The 27,129-nt window shown below is 37.7% G+C and overlaps 1 protein-coding gene and 1 long non-coding RNA gene across 9 annotated transcripts in view; one reads left to right on the top strand and one right to left on the bottom strand.

Annotated features, from left to right (window-relative positions):
* LOC117225952 (glutamate receptor ionotropic, kainate 2) overlaps positions 1–27,129 on the bottom strand; it is a 252,150-nt gene that overhangs the window by 14,495 nt on the left and 210,526 nt on the right. For 7 of the 8 annotated variants that reach the window (XM_076523370.1, XM_076523364.1, XM_033479841.2 and 4 more), the window contains exons 13-16: positions 16,071–16,268; positions 13,796–14,021; positions 8,710–8,874; positions 1,982–2,082 (exon numbers count right to left, since the gene is read on the bottom strand). In XM_076523370.1, the coding sequence (XP_076379485.1) occupies positions 1,982–2,082; positions 8,710–8,874; positions 13,796–14,021; positions 16,071–16,268 (690 nt within the window). Of the gene's footprint in view, positions 1–1,981; positions 2,083–8,709; positions 8,875–13,795; positions 14,022–16,070; positions 16,269–23,990; positions 24,129–25,475; positions 25,656–27,129 lie in introns of all 8 variants that reach the window. The other variant, XM_033479880.2, reaches the window with a different exon arrangement.
* On the top strand, positions 14,888–17,415 carry LOC143259789 (uncharacterized). The gene is made up of 2 exons (XR_013033790.1): positions 14,888–15,755; positions 15,912–17,415. It is a non-coding gene; the product is annotated as an uncharacterized LOC143259789 (long non-coding RNA).

Below are 27,129 nucleotides of genomic sequence, written 5' to 3' on the forward strand. Positions count from 1 at the left end.
TCGTCGATCGTGAAAGGTATGCGATTAAGACAGTAAAATAGAGAGAGAGAGAGAGAGAGAGAGAGAGAGAGAGAGAGAGTACAGCTGTGGTTAGACACACTGAGAATAAGCGATACGAATCAGGCAAATGAAATGAGAATAGAATACGTCGTGCATGACAATACTATGTGCATAGGACAGAAGTGGTGCAAACAGGATAACATTCCGATTAGATTTTTCTACTGGAACATATAGTATTTTTGCTCTCGAATGATTCGGTATGAACAATTTTCTAATAGTCAACGTGTACAATATATGGTGTTCCACATTCATAGCAGAAAATGAATTGGAACCGACCGTTGCACAGGTATTAATTCGAGCTACTCGAAAAGATTAAATTGCTGAACGAGTATTCTACCTAGCTAACGAATAATAGGGTGCTTCACGCAATTTGAACAGACTGCATCTCTAAATCAGGTCGAGGAGGAAAAAAATATGACAAAACAACAACGGCGTTAGTTGAAAATAACACATATTCTGTAATCAAGTTATTTCGTTTCTAACTTGTTTCGAAGCTGCATTTTTATGTACCGGTGCAATCGAAAAATGTGATTGCCCTGGTTCTCTAATGAACATTCTGAAACTGCATAGTTTTGCTCACTGCAATTGATGCACTCATTTAGTTTCTATAAAATCTCTAACGAGGGAACTTGAACACTTTGAAAATTAAGAAAAATCTTAAACTCTGTGCATAAATTTTATTCTCCTGCTGAAAATCGATTAAGGGTGATCATAAATCTCAGAGTCGAATTTATTTGTTGCACGATACTTCGCGATTATCGGCGTACTCGAGTAGAAACTTGCAATACGTCAATACAATGCTTTTATGTAGCCATGAATTGTATTTCGTTTGAAATAGAAATTGAAGAGGTCGTAAAGTACTGACCCTGGAATGAGCCTACAACCCCTGGCAAAAAGTATTCGAATACGTTTTAAAACCCAATAACTTTTTAAAAACTAGGTTAAATGACTTGAATTTTTTTATATGTTAAAGGAACTAGTTTACAGTAAGAGAGAGAGAGAGAGAGAGCGAGAGAGAGATATGACTAAAATCCCTTTTTCATTTTAATATTACTTGGAGTGACAGAAATATAAAAATCTCTCGTTTGTTAACTTTGTCATCTGAATCTGAAATGAGAACTTAAAAAACGCGTTCTGTAAATCTCGGAAACTTGCATGCGTACTGAAAATTTCATTCAAATTAGTTGACGCATAGTCAAACTACAGCCACTGAAAGATGACTGGGTCTTCCACATTCTTTAATTGTTTCTCACTAATAACAACGTCAACTGATGTCGATGAAATTTTCAGTATGCATACAGGTATGCATAACGACACGTAGGCAAAACGAATTTTTTAAATTTTCGTTCCAGGTTCAGATAAGAAAATTTCTTTTTCTTGTCATCCAAGTAGAGCCAAAATTAAAAAAAAGAATTTTATTCATTGTACAGTGAACTAATTCCTGTAGTATTTAAAAACAATTGAAATCCAGTCAAGTCCAGTTTTGATAAAGTTATTACGTTTTGAAAAATGTTCGAATACTTTTTGCCAGAGGTAGTATGAACAATTCAGATACACGGATATATGAAACTGTATAAAATTGCATGCATCATTCGACTCGATTTCACCGTACAACTTTTATCATTTTCCTCTATCTCGAACTGTTTTACTGGTAGATGCGTACAGCTTGTCCTGGCGTCTGGGACACGCTGTAAAAGGGTTTTGGAAAGTAGCCGACACGGCATGCAACTGACACATCGAGCAGAAAATCTTCCACTTACGTTCGAAAGGAGCAGAAGAGATAGTAATAGAAACGCGGAGACAGAGAGTGCGGAGACAAACGGCCTTGCACCGCTACGGAGAGAAGGTACACTCATGCAGCACGTACACGCGAAGCACGAAATCGTACGCAATTATCTCTCGGTGTGCCTTGCTCGCTTACCCTCTCCGATTGGACGTTCTTTTTGGAATTCCAGCAGAACTCGAGGATCGCCACGAGGATCGCTAACGCCAGCCCGCAAAGCAGCACAACAAAGACACCACCTGGAATGAGAAAACCGGAAGCTCGTTATTTTACCGCCGCCGGGTGTCTCCGTTTCTTTTCTGACGTCGCTCGGGCCTCGCACGCTTCGGAGTTAATGTACCTGCCACCGAGGACTGTTCCCTGAATCTGTTCATCCAACGCCCTCCCACCTTTTCTGCTCGTCCGCCGTTTACCCCTTTTCTATGACCCCGCTTCACCCCTCCCGTCTATTTGTCTATTCATCTTTCCATCTGTCTAGGCTTCTCGCGTATACGTCTCCGTCGTTATTTACGTCTACGCTCGCACCTTTGCCGATCGGCGCCTTTTGTTTCGCTTCGATTCTTCGAGTTTCTTAGCCTGACGCTTCTTCAATTTTCTACCATCGCAACGGCCGAATGGCAAGTTCGCCCTGAGAAAAAAAAGCTCGACGAATGTGGAGGAGGTATAGAAACTTTTATCGGGAGCTAAGAGATCGTGCAACGCCCGAGCACAGGGCCTCCGGCCATGCTAGAAAGTTACTGTGCGCAAAAGATTCGGGAAACGGTGGCTATACATGTAATGAGATAAGAGGATGACCGAGAGATTTATCGATTATGGTCGCTGCGATTAAGAGTTTCTCCATTTTTCATGTCACTGGGATTTCTAGTCGAATGTATGGGCTAACGTGGAATGTCGCGGAATCTCGATAGGAAAGTAACGAACTCCAGAGGTAATCGAACATATTAGTTTTCCAGGACCAATGTTACTTCCTTCTGGAAAATTCGATTCTAGAACTGCACCGACAATTCAGCATCAGTTGGTGAAAGACAAACGTTTTTATTTGCGATGTGAAAAAGTTTATTAACAGTTGAATGTTACACCGAAGGTTAGTGGAAAGTGATACTTCCGTATTCAGAATAGTCTAAAAATAGTTAAAATAATTTTCTGTCAGTAATTTTCTTCTTCCAGGTAAGAAAGCAAACCAGATTCGATGGATTATTCATAATCAATTGATATCATTCATAACATCGCAAGTATCTTTATAAAGATACATGGCGTTCAAGCTGAAGCATGATCCAAATTAGGCTATTCTTTCTTGATATCGATTTTGGTTACAAGAATTTAGTCTGATTAACTGTCATGAAGAACACTTTTCAATTATTATCGGTTTTGATTATGGATCCTAATTCGGTTCCTATAATGTTTTCATAATCGTTATCTTTTCCATTATCGGTTCCAAAATATTTTCAGAGTCAACTTTTATGTCCACTTTTGAGTCATTCGTATCATTAATTTTCTTGATAGAATATTACACAAATTATGTTTTATACTTGGCATTCTTTAATTATGCAACAGTGTTGAATTAAATCAGCCCATTGTAAAAGTTTTTACCAATGTTCTTTTCTCAGCTACGGTAAAAGAATACACAGTAAAAATCCTTAGCAATTTTTTTCTCCAAGATTACCTATTTAATGAAATCAATATATAGTAAAGATTCTGATACTTTTCCATAAAATGTCAATTAAGTCGACTAGTTGTCTTGAAATCAATTGCAGTTCTTTCTTATATGTTACAATTAGAACGTTTGTGCGTCAGATATTTCTTATTTATCAAAAGCGTAAGTGTTGCTCAAAACTCCTATAAAGAATTCAAAAATTCTGAGAACGGAATCGTTCGTAGGGATGAAATCGAAACAAAATAGAAACATGAATGGCAAATGCTAGAACCTAAAATTGTTTCTTCTTCGTTCTCCTTTCGATGTATGACTTAAAATTATTGGAGTCGTTAGACAAAGAGAAATACTCCGTTGAGCATAATTCGTAAAACAAAGGAACGTACGTAGCGCAGCGACAACATTATGTTTTAAGACTTCGTTTCAGTTACCCTACAAAATTGTTCCATAGAGTTTCGAACGTATGCAACTATTGTAAACATTAATTGGAGCACGAGCACGGCCTCTTTGTTTCCATGCTGTTGCTTTTCAACGATTGCAGTATTCCAGCATAAAAATGGATTCCGACTAATGGTCATGAATATCCGCGTATTCACTTGAGTTTTTCGAACATTGGCATCATTAAATCGTTTAGGCTTGATCAAAAGTTTGCCACACACGCACACTCTGTACGTTTCTCGATTTTATTCGGGTGAATGCGAATTCTGTTTTCTCTGTTCACGGAACGGTATCGACAAAGTTCGGTTCTGTGTGTAGGCTCGGAGGTTTCGCGTACGCTGCCGTAAACTTTTTTGAACTTTTGCATGCACGCTGCGAACGGCAGCCTGCTGCCTTTCGAACCGAGCTAACTTCGTGTGTACTTGGGGCTCGGGTATTCGATTTTTTCGTTCCTTTGCGCCGGCCGACGTCGGTTTCGAAACGCAATGTTGCTTCTCAATTTAACTCTACAGCACTTATTTTTCCAGAGACGCTCTCTGGGGATACGTTTTTCAGTCGATTCCAGTCTATGAGTTTTATATTAAAAATTCGCGATTGCTGTACACTCGACCTCGCCATACTTCTCTTGCCTCGGTACGACATGCGTTCCAACGTGAAACGTATTTTATCGCAAAATCCTTTTCGAATAGATATTTTGCTCGGGAGCTTGACGCTTCTTCTTCGTAAATCTACATGCGGCAAGTGAAATCTTGTATACAGATCCTTGAAACTAGACTTTCGATCTAACTCGCAGTATTGTTGCTTGAACGTAATAGTAATAAGAATTATCTAATAATGTATTTTAGTATGAAAGGTTAGTAGCAAAGGTTTTTAATGACCTCAGCAAAAATGGAATACACCATCAATATCTGAGGCGATTAATGACCCCAAACGGCAACGGCGCTATCCATAAAAGGGATCACATAGGGACCACATATCCTACATGTTTACTGCGTTCGTAACAAGTACGACCACAGTTTGAGACATATCTTGCTTACGAATGGTACAGTATTTTTATAATTGAAAATGAATTTTCCGGACTTTGTTCCTAATACCTTCAGGAAGATGAAAATAATTATGAGGATCAGTCGTCTGAAGAAGAAGACAACGTTGAAGTTATGTCTATTTCAAATTCCGAAATTGAAGGAGATGATCAAGTTGATAGTCACACTGTCTCAAAAAGAATGCAGTAGGAATGGGCATTTATGATCTTATTATTTATTTGTATCTAAAAGAAGTAATACTCGTAATGCTGTGATAATTCCAAGGGCTAAAACGTTAAAACTTTCGATGACTATTTATTAACTACCTTTATAATTATAAATACGCGTATACATTTTATTATGAATATATTTTCCACGTTAAAAGATGAAAATATAGTTACTTTTGTATGCATTAGGCGTTCTAAAGTAGTCTGTACAGTCATTATCATGATAATGATTTATTTCTACCGTATCTGCATAATAGTTCCGAAAACTCAAATAACAGTGATTATACTAATATGTAATATCTCGTAAAGGAATGGAAAGAGTCTAGGAAGATTTCTTCGTGATAGCCGAGGAAACGGTTAACGGTATTTAAAAATTATCTCGAGATCTTATCTCGACTAATGAAAACAGCTGGTCATATAGGATCAGGATAACCATGATAAACGGACTCAGGACCATCCGTCATCAGAAAGTCAGGACGGCTTAAAATAATTCTACCGATGTCGATGGTGTAACTTCATCTGTATGCTAAGTGGAACTCGTCTCTTCGTCAGGTGAGTGCGGAACCGGGCTCATTTCACCGGCGAGATTTGCATAACTGTGCTGACGTTGTGATTTAAAGGACGTCCGACGTGTCTCGCCGGAAGGTCTAAAGTTTCTCGTATGAACGTCCGTCTATTTCCTTGAACCGTATTCTAACTAATTTCGCGGTACAACGACAGGAGGCAATGTGCTGTAACCGGCGCTTGCGAATAAGCCAATCCTGATAATTAGAGAGTCTAGAGAGATACAAGATGTCGCGCAAAAAGTTAGATTTTCAACTTATTTCCACTGTTATTAACGATGACGACTATGAGGATAGAATATGCAAGATAGAAAATGTCGCGCAAAAAGTTGGATTTTCAACTTATTTCCACTGTTATTAACGATGACGACTATGAGGATAGAATATGCACTTAGCGATTAGAAACAAAATTGTTTGAGGTTAATGCAAATGTCATTTCGTGCTTATCATTATCGTTTTTGTATTCATTTTACACTTTCACGAAGAAAGTGCCAAGAGACTCTCTTCAATGATTGCAAATGATTGAACTTTTCCTCTACTCGATAATAATCTTCTTGACTTTATACACCTTATAGCAACATTTCTGTATGAATATTTTCTTTATACAACTAGGAGTATCGTATCCGCATCTAGCGTTAACGAAAATATTTGTGATAGTGCTTAATTTCAGCATAATACAAGACAATTTGAATCCCACGTAATGCGATCCGCAGATTATCTTCAATTTCCATGAAAGCGATGATTCAAATGTTTATTTTGCATTTTCGATACACACACACATTCCTCTAGGTAGACTCTTCGAGCCGTTTCTGTTACACGATATCCTGTTGCCAAGATATCTCAAAGAAAGTGTCGCAAAGCAGACCGCTGTCATACGCGTTACGGAAATAAATGTCTTGGAAGTTTTCGAGAGACTCGGAGGAGAACGCGTCGAGAAACTGGAAACACCGAAATCGAATAAAACGCAAGAAAATTCTCGGTGAAATTCATGAGCCGCCTGGATACAAAAAACCGTGGCGAGTTCAATTTATTCGGTGACTTTCCAGCTTGGAGGGTTTCGGATCCCCGTCCTCCGATCTGGTAAATAGTCGACGCGCGTCCCCCAGAAAAGCGATTAGCGAGACCCGACTGAAATTTCACGTGGTAGGTACCTACACGGGAGCCGTTCGTCCTTCTTCCTGTCTCAACGAGTACATTCCGCTGCTAGCAAAGTGGGCACTTACCCAAGTAACAGGCCAGCCCGTAGCAGGGGTGAGAAAAAAAGGGGGTGGGAGAATTGCGGGGGGATTCCGTCTGGGAAAAAAGTGGAAGTGGAAGATACTGCGAAGGGGAGCGAAGGGAAAAATAAAAAGGGAAGACTTGTTGTGTCTCCCATAAAATCTGGCGGGAAGGGGGGGGGGGGGACGAACATTTCCAAGAAAAATTTGCTAAGAACTCTCCGCAAGGTTTCTAAGAGGCTGAAAGCCATCTCGTTTCTCTTTCGTCGCAACTGAATACTCTTTCAGGCAACACTTATTGTGTCAAACGTCACCTTAATGAACCGGATGCTCGAACGAGAATCGTAACGAACAGGCAAGGGGAATCCATTATTTCGGTTTCTTTCCTCTAGCGCTTCGAATCTCGCGATGCTTTCAAAGTTTCTGGTGGAGCGGTGAAGCAAACACAGATCACGCTAACACGTCGATGTTTACTTCCTTGCACAGCGAACTTCTTCTTTTAAAAATTTTTTATAAGAAGGTTGTTGCACACATTGTAAAATATGCAATGTGAAAAGGATTAAAAGTGAATTTAGTAGTATTGACACTGTAAACAGTCTTCATAAAAACATTTTCAATTACAAATTTCATTAGATTAATTTATTTCATTCAATAAATTTTCTATAGATTAATAAAATGTGTCCTGTACTGGAGATACAAGATGGATAGGCAAAATTGCACAGCTATATGAAATCAGTTTTTAATTATCCATGTTACATAATGCTATTTCAATGATGTTAGTAAAGGGGCAATTAAGGGTATAACTATAAAGCGAAAGTTCGTTTGAAAAATCATTATTCAACCAATTTGGATGCTAACAATTTCCTTCGTATCGAAGACTTACACTCTAAGTGAATTCCCCTCAATCCTATTAAGAGCATCCGCCCCTCGCAAACTAATTGCGTCGTAAGTCTAGAGTGTTTAGAAATACATTCATCCTCTCGTACGTCGAAAAGCAAATTAGCTAGTTAAGAGACCGTCTGGAAATTCAATTTTATATGTATTATGTTTTAGAAACACAGAACAGCAGAAAGTTATGTCTTCTATGTTCGAAGTAAAATTTTACCAATCAATTACAGTCGATAAAATGTAAAACACGTTAATTAAAATCTACTAATTACTTACTTATGTACTCAATAGAATATCGTTTATAAATCAGTTTTTTTCTTGCAATTCGTTAAGTAAACGCAATGAATATACGAACGAAATATACGTTGTGTCAATTATCTATAGAGAATGTATTTGTTAGAAATTATTACGGTCGTAATCAAATGATACCAAATCATCCGCAATTCTGTCTCTCTCACTCGACAATTACTCGGCCGGTGTCTAATGTTTTCATATACATACGTATGTTCCATGTCAACGTCAAGTGTCCGTGGAAAATTGCGTCGAAATTGCTAATCAAACTTTCAAGCGTTTTTTAAAGTATCGTTTTACGTAGCTCGGATTTTTGCGGCTGCGCGAGAGAACAAAACGAGACGAAAAAAGCTACGGAACTAGTAGTACTTTCTATCTAGCAGTGATAGATAAGTGCAAATAAAAAATTCAACGGTCCGCGCGAGCCAGTGTACGACGTCAGATAAAGCACCCCGGTCCCCACGTCTAGTTTTCCTGGGATCGTGAATTTCATTGACGCTACTAATAATTCTATTCTCGCTGAAACTTGGTGGTTCACGGTATAGAAAAATTTCATTTCGTTTGCTCACCGATATTTTCGACGCCCAGGGCATTAGCTTTGCTCTCTTTGCTCTTCTCGTCTCTGTTGCACACGTCTCCGGTATTTTTCCACCACTTATCGTACAGGATCTGTATTACGCCTTTTTCCTGTAGCTCCAGGATCGCTAATGATATTTTATCCCTCCATGGAGAACCTGCACACAAAACGGTCTCGTTAGTGAAGTCAAGGATCATCGTAATCGTTATTTCACTAACTAGTTTTTCTAAAGAAATTATTAGCTGGTCCCAAATGTTTTTTATCGGGTTCGGAAAGTAAATTCGTTTCTCAAGAGCAAGTACCGAATCGAGTGTTTTAAAAAATTAAATTAATTTCCGAACAATCTAATACATCCTTGATTAATATTTAGACTGGGTATATACAGGGTGGGCTGAAATTCGTAGTAGTGCCGGGCAGAGGGTGATCTTACGTGAAAAAATAAGAAAAGTATTTGGAATAACATATTTTTATCCGATGCTGCGTTTTTGAGAAAATCGACTTTAAAGTTTGTTTTTGTAAAGGTTGTCGTCAATTCTTCTACCGCAGGTGTCTCCAAGATAGTGTTCACAAACAATTTACAGTGATGGAAACATTTCGTTTACTACTGTCCCTTGCTCAGAAGAAGTCAGTTGTTTTGGCAGAGAGGCAAGGGGGCGGGGCTACATATTCCGCTCGCTCCGCTTGATCTGCATCCGCGTAGACCCCACTTTTCTATGACCTCTCGAAACCCACTTCTATTGGTAAATGAGAAGACCCAAAAGCTAATCGACGCGAAGAGCAAGGAGGATCGGTCGCCCGCTCAAGCTAATCACGTCTCTTGCTCAGCGCGTAACTTAGCCAATAATAATCAACAGTCTGAAAATTGGAAGAGGTTGGGTGGTGGGGCGACCGATTTCCCTTGTCCCTTGCGTCATTTGGTTTATGCGTAGTGTTTCATTTTCTCGTTTCTCGATATTACCTTCGGGTGCTTAACGTTGTACATTAACCCTTTGACTACTGTTGGCGCCTATTGGCGTCCGAAACATGTTGGCTACTCGGTACTGTAGGCGCCTATTGGCGTCCTATTTTTTCATTTATTCGATTTAGCGGTATATAACACATTTATATTATATAACTATGTATCTGGAAGAAATTTAACATTTCGTAAATTTCATTTAAATTTAATAAAACAAATATTAAGAAGATACAGCTTAGATGAAACTAATGGATCTAAATTAAAAGGTAAAGAGATACTAACAACGAACCTTTTCGTTTGACTCAAAAGCATTTTCCGTCTCCATATGAAAACAATACAGCAATTCGGAAAAGTGCGTTTAATGAATACATGATAAGAGAAAGGTTACACATCACGAATGCAAAAAATGTAATGTAGGATTATGTGTTCATCCATGTTTTGAAATGTATCGCACGTTATTATATTACTAAATTTGATTATTAAATATTGTAAAAAAAGCTTGAAATTAATGTTCACTTCAAGTAATATTGGTTTGATGTAATAGAATTCAGTATTTTGAATATTTTAATATACTTCCTCAGAAATGCGTGTCTAACGAAAAACTTCGCCGTACCCAGTGGACGTCGCGAGTAAATTCGTACCGTACCGTGCGGCCGGTGCGTGCCAAAGTCTGCCGTAGCCAAAGGGTTAAAGTAGGCGTATGATGTCATATGATACAACATAAATATAAAAAATATGTGTACAGTACAGCACATTTGCTGTATAATCCAATGGAAAGTTACTCAAGTTGCTAATTAGTAATTAGTAATTACAAATAATCATGTGTTCAATAATCAACGCTTTTGCATCTTGTAAACGTTGCGCCTGTTTTACTTTGTCTCGATTGTTTTACGCCTCCTGATTCCCGTCGCACGTCTCGCTCGCCCGTGTCGCGTAAACAATACATACACGTGCGCGCGTCCCCGTGAACAGTGAGAAGGACGGCGAGGGCGAAGGAGAGGGGGAGGGAGAGAGAGAGAAAGCACAGGCACACTCGTCTGATGTGCTCCTAGTCGAAAGTGGCGGCTACGGAGACGCGAAACGTTGTTTGTTTTTATTCGGTCGAATTCGAGTCCCTTGTTTCGTGGAAATTTAGCATGACGCGATCATTTTCACCAATAAGGAAAACGTGTTTACCCTGCTTCTGCGAGGCGTTAACATCGGTGGGTTTGTGCGAATCAGTCCTACACTTTTCGTAGCAAACTCCTTCTGAGAAACGGGCAATACATAGTTTGTAATCACTATCTTGGTCGGAAACACCTGCGGTAGAAGAATAGACGATAACTAAATCCTTTACAAAAATGTAAAAACTTGACATTCTATTTTCTCGAAAACGAAGCATGGGATGAAAAAAAATGTTACGTAATTTTTATGTATTTGATATTAATAATTACGAATTAAGGAAAAAAACGGATGTTCTTTTTACGTAAGAATTATGATATAATTAATCACTTCTGATATTAATTGTATGATAGTACATTATCATAACTAACTAAAACAATGATTTTAACTGTAGCTTTTATGCGTTACGATTGGATTGAATTTTAAATAATTGAACTTAACCTAATTCTATTAAAATATTTTTATTTAGGTTATTTCATTGTAGATCGCAGTAAAGATACGTATAAATATTATCCTTTCTCAATTTATTATATTTCTGCATGGAAAATTTGTACATGTAAATAAACTATGTTTGGGTGTTCGAAACTTTCTTCTTAAATAAACTTTATCAAATAATTGAATTAGTTGATCAATTATTCAGGTCTCTTGGTGGACTGAAAATCATCATCTCGTTGCAACAAATTATGCAAACGAGCGTTTGCATAAGATTCTGTTCCTACACAGATATTATTCAGGATTGTCGATATGAATATAGAGAGTTATGAGTGCATTTGCCAATAATTTTATTGGCTGTCGGCCCCATAAACGTGCTCCTGATATTTCCCGTGATTCGGTCAACACTGCCCCTCTTTATATGATGGAGAAATGATGAGGTTTGTTCTGAAATTACAAACAGTCTCTAAAATCATGATAATGCAATGAAAGTACCATTTACGTTTCTGATATACAGCATGATTCACGGAACAGTAACACATCATACCTTTTGTTTTTTCATTTCTAGAAGATTACTTAAAAAATAAGGTATCGTCACGTCCTCTAAATTCTGTAGAAGGCGTAAAAGCAAAAATATGAATTAATTGCAAAGCAATAATCAGAAATCAATTTTATTCGGTTTTGCAGGGAATAAAAAACCTATCACGAAATATTGAGACTGTTTAGTTGTAAATTTATACAAAACACAGTAAACTTTCGTCTACATGAACTTCATCTTTATGAACGAAATTTTGATGAGTGCTCGATTATGTTATAATAAATGATCCTGTACTGAACCTCATGAATAGAGCTTTCATGTCAAACTCTTTTTATACAGAATATTGAGGAGATTCGATAAATGCAAACAGCAAATTTCAATTTATAAAGTAGCGTATTCATCTTTTTCTTTTAACATTTCGATCCCAAACAAAAAATTTCAATTTATGAAGTAGTGTATTCATCTGTTGCTTTTAACATTTCGAACGCAAACAAAAAGCTTCAATTTAGAAAGTAGTGTATTCAGCTTTTGCCTGTGACATTTCATTTAGACTTGAAACAAAAAAATACGATTACAGTTGTATGCACATGTTCTACATACATACACTGATACGTATTAATATCTCCAAAAAATTCATATCAGTTCGTTCAATATGACAAAAGTTATTCTATTTTAATCGGTCCCTGAATATTAATGCGAGTGACTGTACATGCACTTGCTAGCATTGAAAAAACTATCATTTGTTTCGATGAAAAATAAAATCGGATTCCCTTGTGAAATAAATATGATCAGATACACATAAGAATATTCAAAACTAACATAAACTAAAAACGGTAAAATAACGTTCATAAATGATTGAAATTTCTGTGAAAAATTCAACGTAGATTTCAACCTTCTTCCGCAACTTTCAGGTAAACAATTCCATCGACTCGGCAACGTTAGCTACAAATCTAAACAGTTCACGATGTTTTCTTGTAGTAGAATACTATGACGGCAAGCATTGTAGTAACTGCATGTGCTTGTGCAAGTTTCGAAGAAAATTAGAAGTCGAGAATGTTTGTACTCTTGATGCGCACACTTTGTTAACACAAGATCGTGTGTTAAGACAATTTCTAAACGTGTTTAAAGACTTTTTTTAGAAGTAACTATGTAGCGAGTCATGGAAAATTACAGGAAAGAAGGTTCTTCTCTAATATACAAGGCGTCTGATTAGTTTCTGCACAAACTTTTCCACCATATCCGACATGTAAAAGTAACACTGTGATTGATTAAACAGTTGTAACAAAAATATTAAAACAGAAATTGTATCAATATTTGAATAACATTTAATTAGAACCAAATTTTATAAGGATTTTATTGAATTATATCTCATGTAATGTTTATTATTACTTTCGTGTAATTTGGATATTCCAAAATTATATTTGAAAAATATTTTAGATTAAAAACAGCAGGTTTGGTATATATATATATAGTAAAATATTTTAATGGAAAATTAATAATAATTCTAAAAGTAAATGCAAATAATGTAAAATAATTATGTAATTTGTATAAAACCGACAAATTTAAGATGTGAACTATTGATGTAAAAAGGAGGTTGATCACCCTAACTCACCGAAAACGAGGACATTCGTAGAAAAGAACAGTACATGAACATCATGAAAAATGTAGTTTCGAGGAATGCTTTTAAAATTCGAAGACATTATACAAGGTGCAGGTATGTATAATACATATATTTTGCATATCAGCTTGTGCTAAAAGCCTAGACCCCTCATGTTTTACTTTGAACGCTTCAAACCGGTGCGCAGAGGCGTGTAAGCGAAAGGAAAAAGCTTTGTATGAATTTTTTCGAAAGTTTACAGTACTCTAAACCCCTTAAGGCTCAAACTCGCGTTATGGTTTTCAGCGAGAACGGGACTATCTTTCTAAACGTTGAATGGTTCCGATCGCAAGGGTGGGATGTGTGAGTGTGGTTCAATTGTTTTCCGATATTACCTTTCGGGGTAGCAATCCCGTAGCCTTTGCTGTCCAACAGGCCACCGATTTGCGTGAGATTGCAATCCCGTTGTACCGCATAATCGAGCATGGTGGATTCCATCAGGAAGGCGTAGTCACCCTCCAACACCCTCTTCACCCCGTCTTCGTAGCTCTTCACAAACACCGATGGCGACTTCGATTCCATAAACCTCCACATCTTCTGGTAAATCCCAATCTTCGAATCCTGTTAATCCGACAGAGAAGAAGGATGCGATGTGATTGGCTCTCGATTTATGGGATCAGCGTAAAAATCCTTCCTTCTTTCCCATAGACGATATTTAGTGAATAGAGAAAACGAACTAGCCAACTATTTACGGTAAGGTAAAATGACCTTTGCGATAAAAGATTATTTATTGAAAGCTTATTAACGAAAATGTTTCTCTATATTTTTTATTACTGGGCATATTCCATTATTTCAAATCGTCAGAAGCGTTAACGTAACCCAGACATTAAACATATGCGAAAATTACTTCCTTAAGAAATGAGATTTAAGTTTTGATAATATTTTTGCGACTGACACTACTTCTTTCGCGTTGTATATAATTTTATTATTACCTACGATTTCAATCAAATTCTTCTACAGTCATGAATCACATGGTCAGATTTTCAAATTTCCATTTTTACGCGATAAACATGAATTAGCATTTTTCGTACAAATAACTTTTCACTGAACAACGATCGCCATGTAAAATGTAAAACATAAACTCTCATCACAGCAGAGTGCTTACGACATACTCTGGCTCGGAATCTCGAAAAATTCCGGAATATCGTTTTTTCTACAGCAGCGTCGCCTTCTCATTCTCGGTTGCAATTATTCCGCAATTGCGTTCCATTGCGTTCCAGTCTCGGCAGCTTTTTTTTCTGGTGATACGCGAAACAGCGGGAACGTTTTATACTTATTGGTCGCAGTTCACGTGGAATTCCGGAGAGCAATTTCTCGAGAGTATACCAGAAATCTTTTTTCTGATCTCTTCGTTCCCGTTCCACGAAGGCAGCAGTGTTTACTGGCGACGACAACGTTCGCGTCGACAAATACGCGATAGTGTTCGCGTGTGACTCGCGGTTTCAATAGCTCGGTATTAGTACAATGCAACAATGGCGTATCGTTCCGCGACGGATTTAATAACTTTAAGAGTCCGCAGGAGAATGCTCTCGGAAATTTAACAACGCGAGCGGTTCGTGCCGCGGATTTCACGGTGGACGCGCGAAAATTGTAACGCAGTTTCAGCGGCGTAATTAGTCAGATTAGTCACGCGTACGATTAAAACCGATAAGTTTACGGTTTTGATATCACCCGGCCGGTCGCATGTATTCGCCTGTCCCATTCGTTAAAATCATCGGAAGGAACGTGCGAAATACCGATGGAAGAGTGCTCGGCGCAGCTATCGACAAGTGGTTGGTTCGTCGAAAACTGTTGTCCGCGTTTCGAATGTCGTAAATGATGCTTTTTGCATTGAAATTTCAAGCACCCGCAGCGGCGAAATGTTTATTGAGCTTTCGGAATTGGACCTCCAGTAAATTGCAGGTCAATTTGCTCTTCAAAGGATTATTCTAGCTTTCAGTGTAAAATGGATATCCATTGCGAAAAATGCTTTTATGATTGTTAAACTGTATTGAAAATGCGTCAATTAGCAACATTTTTTTAGAAGAAGCATGTCTTTTATTTCCCAGCTTTCATATCGTGCAAAAAGAAGTAGGGAATAATGAATGGATTGGAAAATAGAGATGTGAAGCTTTAAAATAAATCATTTTTGCAATATTATTACAATTTGAAAACAACTTGAATATATAATAGATTCTAGACATTATACGTCAAGTGACTTAAAAATGACTGGTGGTTTTATGCATTTATAATAAAAATGAGTGTGACAAATACAAAGTTGAAATGGCATTAGAAGAAGATAAAAGACATTTTCAGGTAATTTATATTCCTTATAATTAATTTAGGCAATTTTAATTTTGCATAAAGATGCGCAGTCTAATTATTACTATTAAAAGTAGTAATGAACCGTTTCACTAACCAAGGTATGAAACATTTGATGGCTAATTTAAATAATTTCTTTTTTTTATTAAGCTTCGGAAACCATTGAAGAAGGAACTGCAGTGGAACGAAAATTACGCACAACAAACATCGTAATCGCCAGCACAATGGATATTGATCTACTCACTCGTCGAAAGCATGTTCGTCAGATTTTCATCTTAAGCAGCTTTTTGCTAAACATCAGATACTTACTCTAAAGAACGTCATCGTGCTGCCACCTTCCAAAGTACCATAAGAGATTTCGGTTTGTTCTGCGAGATCCGCCGCGTTTTCGATGGGTGTTATCATTCTCTCGACGGTTAAAAACGCAGCTAGGTTCGCCGTGTAGGAGGAGATGATGATCAGCGTGAAGAACCACCAGATTCCGCCCACTATTCTTGTGCTAGTTGCCTGATGATAACGATCGATACACTATTTAGTCGCAAAATTCGTGGCAGCCCACGCGAGCAATCCCTTTCCGATTGTTTTATAAATTTTATTCGAGTTGCTGGGAACCGTAACTCTTTTCTTTTATTGTGCCTTTGGACTGCGAAAGATCGAAACAGCTAAACAACAGGTGGATACTTGGCAACGCTGTAACCCGGACCCGGGACAATGAATGATTTAACAGCGTTCGGTAGTCCAGTGCTCTCCTTTACTATTTGTTAACGATACGATTCCGTTCGTTTTTGTGCTGTTACGCTGGAAAATGTTCTAGGTATATTCATATATAATATATAATATAATAGACATATTTTTTTATATATGTGTATATAATGTGTGATATGAAAAGTACTAAGTTGGAACTAAGTAAGTCGTGAGGAAAAAAATATGTCTATTATATTCTTTGGTCTTTTGAACATAGAATTTGTGTAAAATTAGAAATACTGTACAGCAATTTATCTTTTTACTATTGTGCGTTATTTACTATGTTTAATGCCGGTGAGAAGTACGGGAGAAGTTCGGAGAACATTCTTGAGACACTTAACAGTCATCATGGTACTCATAAAGCACTCATCTTCCGTGTGAATGTCGCTTCAGCTTTTCATCTCCGAGCCGGAAGCCCATAAAGAGCTGCGACGATCAATCGAAACCACGTATTTAGGTGGAGCATCGAGGCCGAAGACGATTTAAGAGCTCGAGGCACCTGTCGAAGCAACATTCCACGAACAAAGAATGCAATATGCGGTCTCATTTATGCATCGCGGGACTGCTAATGACATACTTCATGCCATTAGGGATGGATCGATCTTAGAAAGGGCCGCTCTAAGCAACATATTACGAAATAACTCTCCCTTTGCGTCAATATTCTAACCGATAAGACTTTATTTTTTCTAAGTTGTCTCATTTTAACATTGAATAAACTTTTCTGATAGAATTCGCTAAGGAGAATACGCGCGTGTGTGTGAATTTGGATGAAAGAAATCTACTTTGAAATGGAACATGCAGTTTTTAACTTTGAAAATTTCTTGCGTTTTTATAGAAATAGTAACACAGTTTTAATTTGTATTTCAATATTGTAGATGTAGAGTCTTCTATATAAAATAACAAAATTTAATATTGCATTGTTGGTATGGATGCTTGTTTAAATAACGGTTCACAAGTAAGGTCTCAAAAGTCAATTCCTAAAAATTTCTACAAAGTTGAAGTAATTGAATTAATGAAAATGAAAGCTAGGACGTTAAAATTTATCGCAGTGAGTGTTATTTCATCTATTTTGCATTCTAAACATCCTGGTAAAATTTTGTTTGTTCTCCAAAAATTAATTTTGCTTTCTCAACTTTCGCTTATATTATATTTATTGTTGTCCAGTTTATTAATGTCCAGTTATTTATGTTTCTCATTAAACAGCTGATGTTTTTATGGTAATAACAGGGAATGATTATAACAAGGAGTAAACGAAGAAAAGAACAACATCGGAGAAAGAATTGCTCGTTGCCTAGCAGTTGGTGTTTACGCTTATCGCTATCAACGTTACGGAATACCTTTCAAGCACAAGAATTTTTTGTTCATAGCCTTTTTCAAGACGAACGTTAATTCGTCACTTGCGGTTCGTAACGGTGAAGTTTCAAGGAAAATTTTCGTTATTACGCGGCCTTTAAAGCTGAAAGGATCGTAATTGCTCGCGCATCCGTTCGTCTAAGCTTTTAACGCACAGTCCGGGGATTCTCATGAGCGAGATATTCGCAGAGTCGCAACGCAACCCCACATGGACATACATGCCACCAGAGCCGGCTAGCACCGTATGTAGTACAGGTGTTCCTTATCGCATAAATACCGAACATTCTTTATATTTATACCGACCGATAAATTTTTCTTTCAAACTCTTTCTCCATTAACATCAGTTTTTAATTTCATTTGAAAAGTGAAATTTTCAACTTTAACGATTGCCAATCCTTATGGCAGATAAGGATTCTATATACACTTTTTCAAATAAATTAATATATATTCTTTGTAATGCTATAAACGCGTGTGAACAGTTTGAAAGAATATTATGAAAACGTACTATTTGACGCTGTAAACGAATTAATAAAATAATACGTCTCTAAATTTGAAAATTTCATTTTCCTCAAATTAATTATCCCTTTGAACATGCCAAGGTGCATTTTCGTTCCAACAATTGACACTAGTAGGTATATTTATATCCCCCATGAACCTTTCAATACTACTGAAAGTATTTATATGAATATGTCCCTAAGTTCAACACTATTGGGCGCATTATCGTCTAGCATAATATTAGTGCTCTAGTTATAGCGTAATATTATTGTTCTGTAGACCTTTTTATAAGTACCAAACTTTTACCAACCAATCTTCATGAAATGGAATTACAAATTTTATGAAACTCCAAAATATCTGTCAGATTAGAATTTCTCGAATTCTTTGGTATTGAAAAGATCGAATGCTATGAGTGCATAAAATTTGCGGCGTGATAATGATTTAAGACATTAGGCTAGAAGGAAGGTTTCTTTTACGAAAGTGAAACGAGCAATTGTTCTTACCGAGTGTGCTATATGCTTGGGGCAGCAAGTTACAATGATCACAGGAAACTGTAGCTATCGTGCTAGATGAGTTACGGTAGGAACCGTTCGGAGTAAATGGCTCAGGGAGAAGTAATCAGCGAGCTAATCGACTGATTCTTTTCTCCCTTCTCGTGAAGGCACTCGAAATTGAATGTTCCTTGCTCACGTCGAACTCAAGCATTTTCCCCGTTCTTTCTGGTTGTGCAATCGAATGCCAATGATCGTTCAATCAACGAGGATTTCCACAAGGTACTTACTTATAAGTTAATTTCATAAAATGAAATATATATCATCAAATATATATTGTATAGAGCGTTTCGGTTTAATCAATTAAATCAGATTAAAAAATTACTCGAAAAGCTGCACTTGAACTTTTTGTGGTCCTTTGAAAAAGGAGTAGTGAACCAGAAAAAGAGTTGGGAAACTATGAAATAATAGGTTAAAATAGAATTAATTCCGTTTCGAGGAAAAAAGTGTGTATAACTGTTTATAATAAATTATTATAAGACGATTATAATAAACAATTTATAATAAATCTTGTCTAGATGTAGCCTCCCAATTTTTAAGGTGACCTTCATATGTCACATGCCTGATCATGAGACTTCATCTCTTCGTTTGTCTGACCATTGATTAACCATATTCCACTGCCTGACTGTAGATCAATTTTATACTACTTGTATCTGTGGGTATCATTCACGATCTACTTATCCGACCGTGGACAATTTGTTCCACTATGAGTCATTCTCGTTCTACATATATGTCCAATCACAGGTTTTAATATTTCTATAAATATTTGTATATCCATTGATGAAACTAGAGTTTATCTTGAGGAAAATAGCACGATTCATTTGTTGTACGAAGATTAGCACTTTAGATTTTGTAACTATGGAAAGCGGCACCTTTCGATTTCGAAGTTAATAAGTAACTTCTCGTTAGAAAACGTAGCAACCCGTTAGAAAAAGTAGTGTAGTTTACTACTGATCGAGAAAAGTAGTACTTACGTTTTGCTTCTAATCGTAAACTGAAAATCAGATTTTTATGCAAATATAAATTGTTATCAGCTAATTTATGAAAAGTGGAATCGAAAAAGTATGCTTTATGGTATTACGGGCTTCATCCTACTTTAAACATTTTCCCATGCCTAGTTCCAATGATTAAACCTGTCATGGATACATTTTCTATTTACGACAATAATAGATTGAATCCAGTAAATAGCCATCTACAAACCTAGTTGGCTGTGGCATAATCATAATCAAATTCTCTACAATGAATATCGTTTCAAGTCGGAATACTATGAATGAATTACGGTGAATTATTCGCATTCCGTTCCATCGTTAAGAAATAAGAAATCAACCTGGTAAACAGCGATTTTAGGCGCCATTGGCGTCTCTCATCTATTCTTATCAGTCAAGAGAGCAGTGACGCATAAAATCAGCGCATCTGCTGCTCGTTTAAGAGAGCTACATACAAAGCATGACGGAAAGAGGACAACTCCGTTCTATCAACCGCTTGTCTGATAGTGTATTTATCACTGTATTCGCACAGCAACCGTGTGATTTTACGACCGCGCTTAAAGGACAGATTTCCCATGCATGGAACTTCATGGAAATGCTGACGGGAAACCGTTCGCGCCATGTCCATCAGCTGGAATCTCGCGCGAACTTACTCGCTCGGAGCCTGGAGAAAAAATCGAAGCGACGCACAGTGTTCGGTCCTATACTGGAATTTGTTAATGAAAAGAATACAGTTTTACACAAGAGGAATTAAATAAGCTTAATTTTTTTATTGAATAAAGAGTTTCTTAATGCGTGAAAAATAATAATGCGTGAAAAATCGAGATGATCATATTCAAACTAAAGTTACCCTTCAATTATATGATAACCAATCGCATAAAAAATGTATAAAAAATTCTTCATTTCCCTTGAATTTCTTTGTAGGGTCAAACACTGTGCGTCTTCATGCCAATGTCGGTTAATATTTTCATTTTGAAAAAATTCGAGCAAATAAAACTGATTTTGAAGTAAAGTCCGGAGGTAGTATACAGAAAATCAGGGTGGTACTTTTTGCACTTTGTTTAAAAGTCTCGCTAAAGATGATAAATATTCAACAAGAACAATTACAATAATTTCCATAAAATTATTTACTCGCTTTGAAGTAACTAATATTCTGCCAATGGCACATTATTGAAGAAATACATTGATTTATTACAGAGCTGTTCAACAGCTTGCCCGTACAGGCAGCGATTTTCAGCCCAGGGCAAACATCTGTTGGTGGACTCTAGGCCCCGGACAATTGGCATATAACGGTAATGCGTGCGAGTGAGAGAGGAAGGATGACATGAAAACGTAAACACATTTCGCTCTTTCTTTTCTCACGCCCCCACTCCGCCACTCCCTTGCCGGTCACGAGGTCTGTTTGAACAGCTTTGATTTATTGCATTAAACTTCAAATCGAAATTTCAACAACAAATTGTGATATATTTCGCAAAAATTCTGAGTGGTTTTAAAAACTTTTTAGATCTCACACTTCGAATTTTTGATTTTTGCACTACATGCTACATGTCGAACACTGTGCGACGCGACGAAAATGCGATCAACAAAATATAAGGTGCTTGGCTGCTATGTGCATGCAGGGGTGACATGCGTTCTCTTGAAGTGATTGTTCGCGTTTCGCTAACAAAAGAATGTGTTCATCGGTGCAACTGAAGCAAAACAATCGGACATGTAATGAACTGCGTAAAACGCGGATCACACTCTAATTCTTCAAAAACAGAACAACGTTTCCGAGAGAATAGGATCATTCCACCTAATTTGACTCTAACCGATGAACATCCGTCTTCAACGTGCGCAATATTTCATCATATGTTAATATCGTCGTGGGAACGCCACGATGTACTCATATGGTGCTTGAAATCGTTTCCTCTGTTTATATGCTCTATCTCGTATCAAAGCGGCGAAGCTTGTTGGATTTCGCACATAATTTGCTTATCTCGACGCGAAACTGATGAATGGACGGCATTTTCTGGCCCATTTAACAGGTATGGTTTGGTTTAGGGCATTCATTGCAATCAATGTGATTACCGCAATGCGGATCTTAATCTATGCTATTCACGAGCTTGTAAAGTGTAAAGCATAGTGCATAGTGTATAGCAATGAAAATGTAATGCTAGTGTTATTTTACTTTTATCTGGAGGGTTTTTGAGATTAGGAAAATAATTCTTGTTTTATTTTAATTGTCAAATTAGACTAATCGAGGTTGATATTTTTCCTGTTAATAAAACCGTCCTTTATTTCGTCATACATGAATAAAGATCGGAAAAAGATAAATATAATTTTGCATAAACACAAATGCAAATCTATTAACAGTAATTCTCTAACTATTGAGTTCCGAGGGGGTTTCTTTAGGTTGAAGCACTTTTCATGAAGGTAACTTCTGTTTTTATGAATAAGTAATGCTGGAATCACATTCCTTGGATCAAAAAATCCCTCAAACTGGTTTCTCTGTAACGAATATTATAGAAGCAATAGACATGAATTTTGTTCATATTATTAGGAAAATTGACAATTGTGCTAGGATTAGAGAGGTTTCCCAAACTTGCTTAATCTTTCGATCTTGAAATTTTAATTTCGTAAGACAGATTTACAGATTGATTTTATTCTTCTTTTTCGCGTGATGACACCAACAATATTTCGAACTTCCGACAAATACATTGTGCACCGTATACCTTCCGACGGTACGTGTCAGTGTTGGTTATCGTCGCGGTGATTAAAAGCGGCAAAAAGTTCCTTTGTAAATGCGGAACGAAACAGCCGAACGCGACCGGAAACGAGATGCCCGGCGAAAGTAAGGAAAGAGAAAAACGCGTTTCTGAGGGACAAAAAGGGCAAAAGGGGACTGTTGTCCTCGTAATTGTTTGGCGAATAAAACGGAACCTGGTTTTTTGTGGCTTGTCCAAGCCCGGTCTCAGCACGCAGTTTTACGCTTGCATCCAAGAACTGCGCATATACTGGCTTTACAACAGCAACGAAATTGCGCAAGTTCATTTTAAACGGACAACTTTAAGGCGAACAATGTAAGAGGTACAAGTTATTTTAAACTTGGTTGAAGATGATTGTTTGGAGCTCGGGTTCTTGCTGTTCGCAACTCGGTCGCTTCATTTTATATCGGTCTAAATCGTGAAAATTATACGGGCTGCCTTGTTCTGCGTATTTAGGATCGATTCGTTATGCGATAATATTATTCTCGTTATGCTCTACATGGAGGAAACGATACGTTAACTGTGGGAGTACTGAACAGGACTGCTGAATTTGAAATTCTTGTAAACGCTACAAGAGTGTACGATAAGGATTTATTGAAATCAGAAAGTTAGACGAATCATCAGTTTTTAGCAAAATGGGAAAGAATTTTGTATTATATTTGCATTTGTATTAACAGTGGATGGAAAAGGTACTGGCATAGTTACCTTTTTAAGAAAATGTAAAAGTTATAGAAGAAGCACGTTGATATAGTTTAGTTTTCTTGATTTAGTGTATATGGAAATGTTACGCTAGTTCAAAATCTTTGTTTGCCATTAATGCGTAAAGTATGCACAAAAAACGAAAATCATATGACTAAAAATCTATTATTGGGCACATGTCAAGAAAAAGAGCATTTAGAATCCTTTGTGTGTCTTATTATAAGAAAGGCAACGAGACGTTCCTAAGTTTTGGAATCTCTTCCAATCATTTCTTTCTTTCTCACAAAACATGAACATTGTTCTCAATAGCACATTACTAACGTTTTGGTAAATAGATTACGTATCTTTGCGCAATATAAACCTCAGCACCGACCTTAGTACCAATATGGTACTAAGAAAATTAAATTGCTGCGATGTGCTAACATCGCATGTAGTTCATAACATCAATGACAACTTATCACGGAGGAAACTAGGTGTGCTAACACGTTTTGGTGCACTGTATCTGTTGCAAGTCAGCCGGGAATGAAGCTATTTGAATGCGGAGCCGAATGCCGACGTTTGATCGGATTCCAACAAGCTTTTCCGTGCATACTTTCTCGCGGTTACACGTTCAAAGTAAGTTTTTCCCGTACGCCGACTCTGTGGTGACATGTTTACCTTGGGGTTTAGGTCGCTTCCCTGTTGCATAAGAGTCCCGACCATAAACCAGAAGCTGTTGGCCAGAGTGAACTCGTTCACGGTTCTCAGCAGGGGAATGTCGTCGCTGTCGGGATCCAAGGCGCTCACGTGACCACCCTGATCGCATCGTGACCCCCGCCAAGTGGTGCGAAATTTCAAGGACAATAACACAGTCTATTCTCGGATTCCTTATACTCTGTGCCACCATCGCGGAGCCGTGGGGAATAATTGTCCCAAATTCCTCGAACCAGCGACATCATACGAAAACAGGAATTCCGCTGACGGGTCATCTTATATACGACGGTACACAGAGTATCGCGTGACTATGTTGCACGGTAACGTTAGATGATTTCACATTTAGCCCTTTATTTAGCCTGGTGGTAAAGTTTATAATCATTCTATAAATGCAGTACACTATTCGGCCAGTTTTAATAGCATTTGAGATTTAGGTGGCCGAACTTTTGTTGAACGCTTTATATGCATGACCTAACAAAGTTTTAAATCCCTTGGTTTTATTCAGGAAGCTTCGAAATTCTTTAAAGGCACTAACACGCTAATGATACTGCGCTCTTGTCACAATAAATAATGCTTGCCTTGCTTGGTAGTCTTAACGTAAAACTCATTGCAAAGACGTTGAAAAAATTTGACGTAAATTCGTGAGCAGCTTCGCATTATTTTCTTAATTTTTCAATTCAGTACTCCGTTAAAGTAGCAATTCTATTCCATGTTTACATTATACTATTGATGGAAATATTTACAAGATAATACGTGACTCACTTTTAGAATGAATGCATTTGAACGTCATGCATTTTCGATCGACAATTTTCTGCCAGGTATTTTGTATATTACACGTCGAATTTTGACAGCTTTCACACTGCCTGAATAATTAATCGATACGTCAACAAAGCACAGATTGACAAATATTTGCGTAAAATAACGGGCGTGATAAAATACATCGCGGAAAACAAATCGACAGAACGAGTTTAGTTATTATTACACGATTTTATGTGTATTCGTGACAACAATAATATTATATCGTTTCTAGTAGGAACGAAAATTCTCTGTTTCACTCCAATTTGTTGCAATTGGCGTAGTAAACTTTTACATAGAGACCTGTGGTTCAATTATCACACTTTTATAGGCACGATATTTGAACATTTTTAACAACATTTGATATTATAGCAGGTTTTTGCTGTTATATACATCGAAATTTGCATTTTGGCCAGCTCTTTGGGGATTGGGGCTATTGTGCGTCGTTAGAATTTAGGATGTCTGGAAAACGTCACGAAGTTCTACTGAAAAATTGGTAAGACGAATGCATACAAACTGTGGAAAAGTCGCGGATATTCCAGACGATTCGATGGACAGTGGAAATTCATCAGATTCCCCACGGCTCCCGAGTGACACAGTTTTCGCGCAGATCGAATTACATGGTCGAACTAGCACCACACGGCAGGAGCCTACCTGTAGGGGACATTTGCAGCTGGGACAAGCTCTGGGTTCGACCCACTCGTAAGGGGAGAACCTCGCAACTATCCAAATTGTCAAGGAGACCATCACGTAAGCGCCCAGCATAGATAACCAGATCTCCACAGCGAGGGGATTCATGAATGAGAACAGCCTGGACGGCATTCGCCCGGAAACCTGAAGCAGTTACATGTATTTCCGCATTACAGATCTATCGGCTCGATCTATCGAAAACCCTCTGCCCGTGGCTAACGGAACCGAGGATTCCTCCTCGACGTTGGAGGATTCCTGGTCGACGAACCGACTATTCTCGCGTCGTTAGACGCTCCTGCGGACCAGCTAGCCCCTTCTCTGCCTTTTTCCGCGTCGTTCAACCAGTATTCTCTCGCGTCAAATAATTCAGAAACCGACAGTAGTCTCGCGTTGCTCTGCTGGCAGATCTGAATACGCCGCGAAAGGCGATCCTCTATTTCGCTGGAATCATAGTCCCGCTTCTATTCTTTGGCCCGTCAGAAACGACACAATAGGAAAGCTAAAACACGCCGCAAGATCAACCATTATGCCAGCTCCTTTATCTTTTCGTTTCCCCCTTTTTTGCCCAGGACCAGTTGGAATCGGAACGGCTCGAAGTATACAGGCGTACACGAATTTAGAACTTGGCGTGGCCGGACAATTTCGAATGGACCGGCAGTGACACTGGCGACAATCGGCAATGTCACAGCTTCTGATTTTCCAGCATCCCTTTTTTTACGATCTTCGAGTCGTGAAACACCTAGTTAGTTATCTACCGCGGAGAAACGAGGAGGGTAGCCGAGCTTTTTGTGGAACAAAATTGGCTTTGTTCTAGGAAAGGGATTTGCTTGAAAAGAGTGGATATTGGACATTTCTGGACACTGTCGTAGAAAGTAGCTTTTGGTTCATCGTTGTGGAGCTGTTCCTGAGTTTGGAAAATGAAGGACCTATTTACGTTTCTTTGCGAGGTAATGATGAATTGTATGAAGTTATTTTAGAATATGATCTAATTATTTCTGTATCTGTTCCTAGAGCACTGTTGGTTCAATGATAGTTGAGGAATTGCTTCTGCAGAGGAAAATTGATCGAACGTCTAAAATACAAGTTTCGGATGTAGCACTCTTTATCGAAGACAGTTAAATTTAGTTATTGTTCGACTACACGCATGTTTGTGGTTGTAGCAGCTAGAAAAGATACGACCTAATACAAATTGTTCCATTTGAAGCTGTGCAATTATTTCCTAAATTATTCTTAAATTCTTAAATTTTTTGCTTTGAACTTGTATCTACATATTTGTTTATAAGAGAACCATTTATTACTTACGGAGAAAGCTTCGGGTGCGGCACGCTTCGATTTCAATGTTCAGCCAAATGTTTAGTCTGTGTATATTAAAAAAAAACTATGCTCGCAGCATCAAATGAAAAAACCGATTACAAGAAGTGCGACAGAAATACGATAAGTTAGAACTACTTTACTTGGATTGTAAAATTTTATCATAGCGATGCGTACTAATAATAATTGAATAAGTACTTTAAATGAAAGTGCGCATAATAGTCTACATGCAAGAGACTATGACTGAATTAGGGCAAACCTAGGATTACAACGGGATGAATGGTTAATTTGACACAGAACAGTTGTC

This window comes from Megalopta genalis, chromosome 6 (genome assembly GCF_051020955.1).
Source record: "Megalopta genalis isolate 19385.01 chromosome 6, iyMegGena1_principal, whole genome shotgun sequence".
NCBI lineage: Eukaryota > Metazoa > Arthropoda > Insecta > Hymenoptera > Halictidae > Megalopta > Megalopta genalis.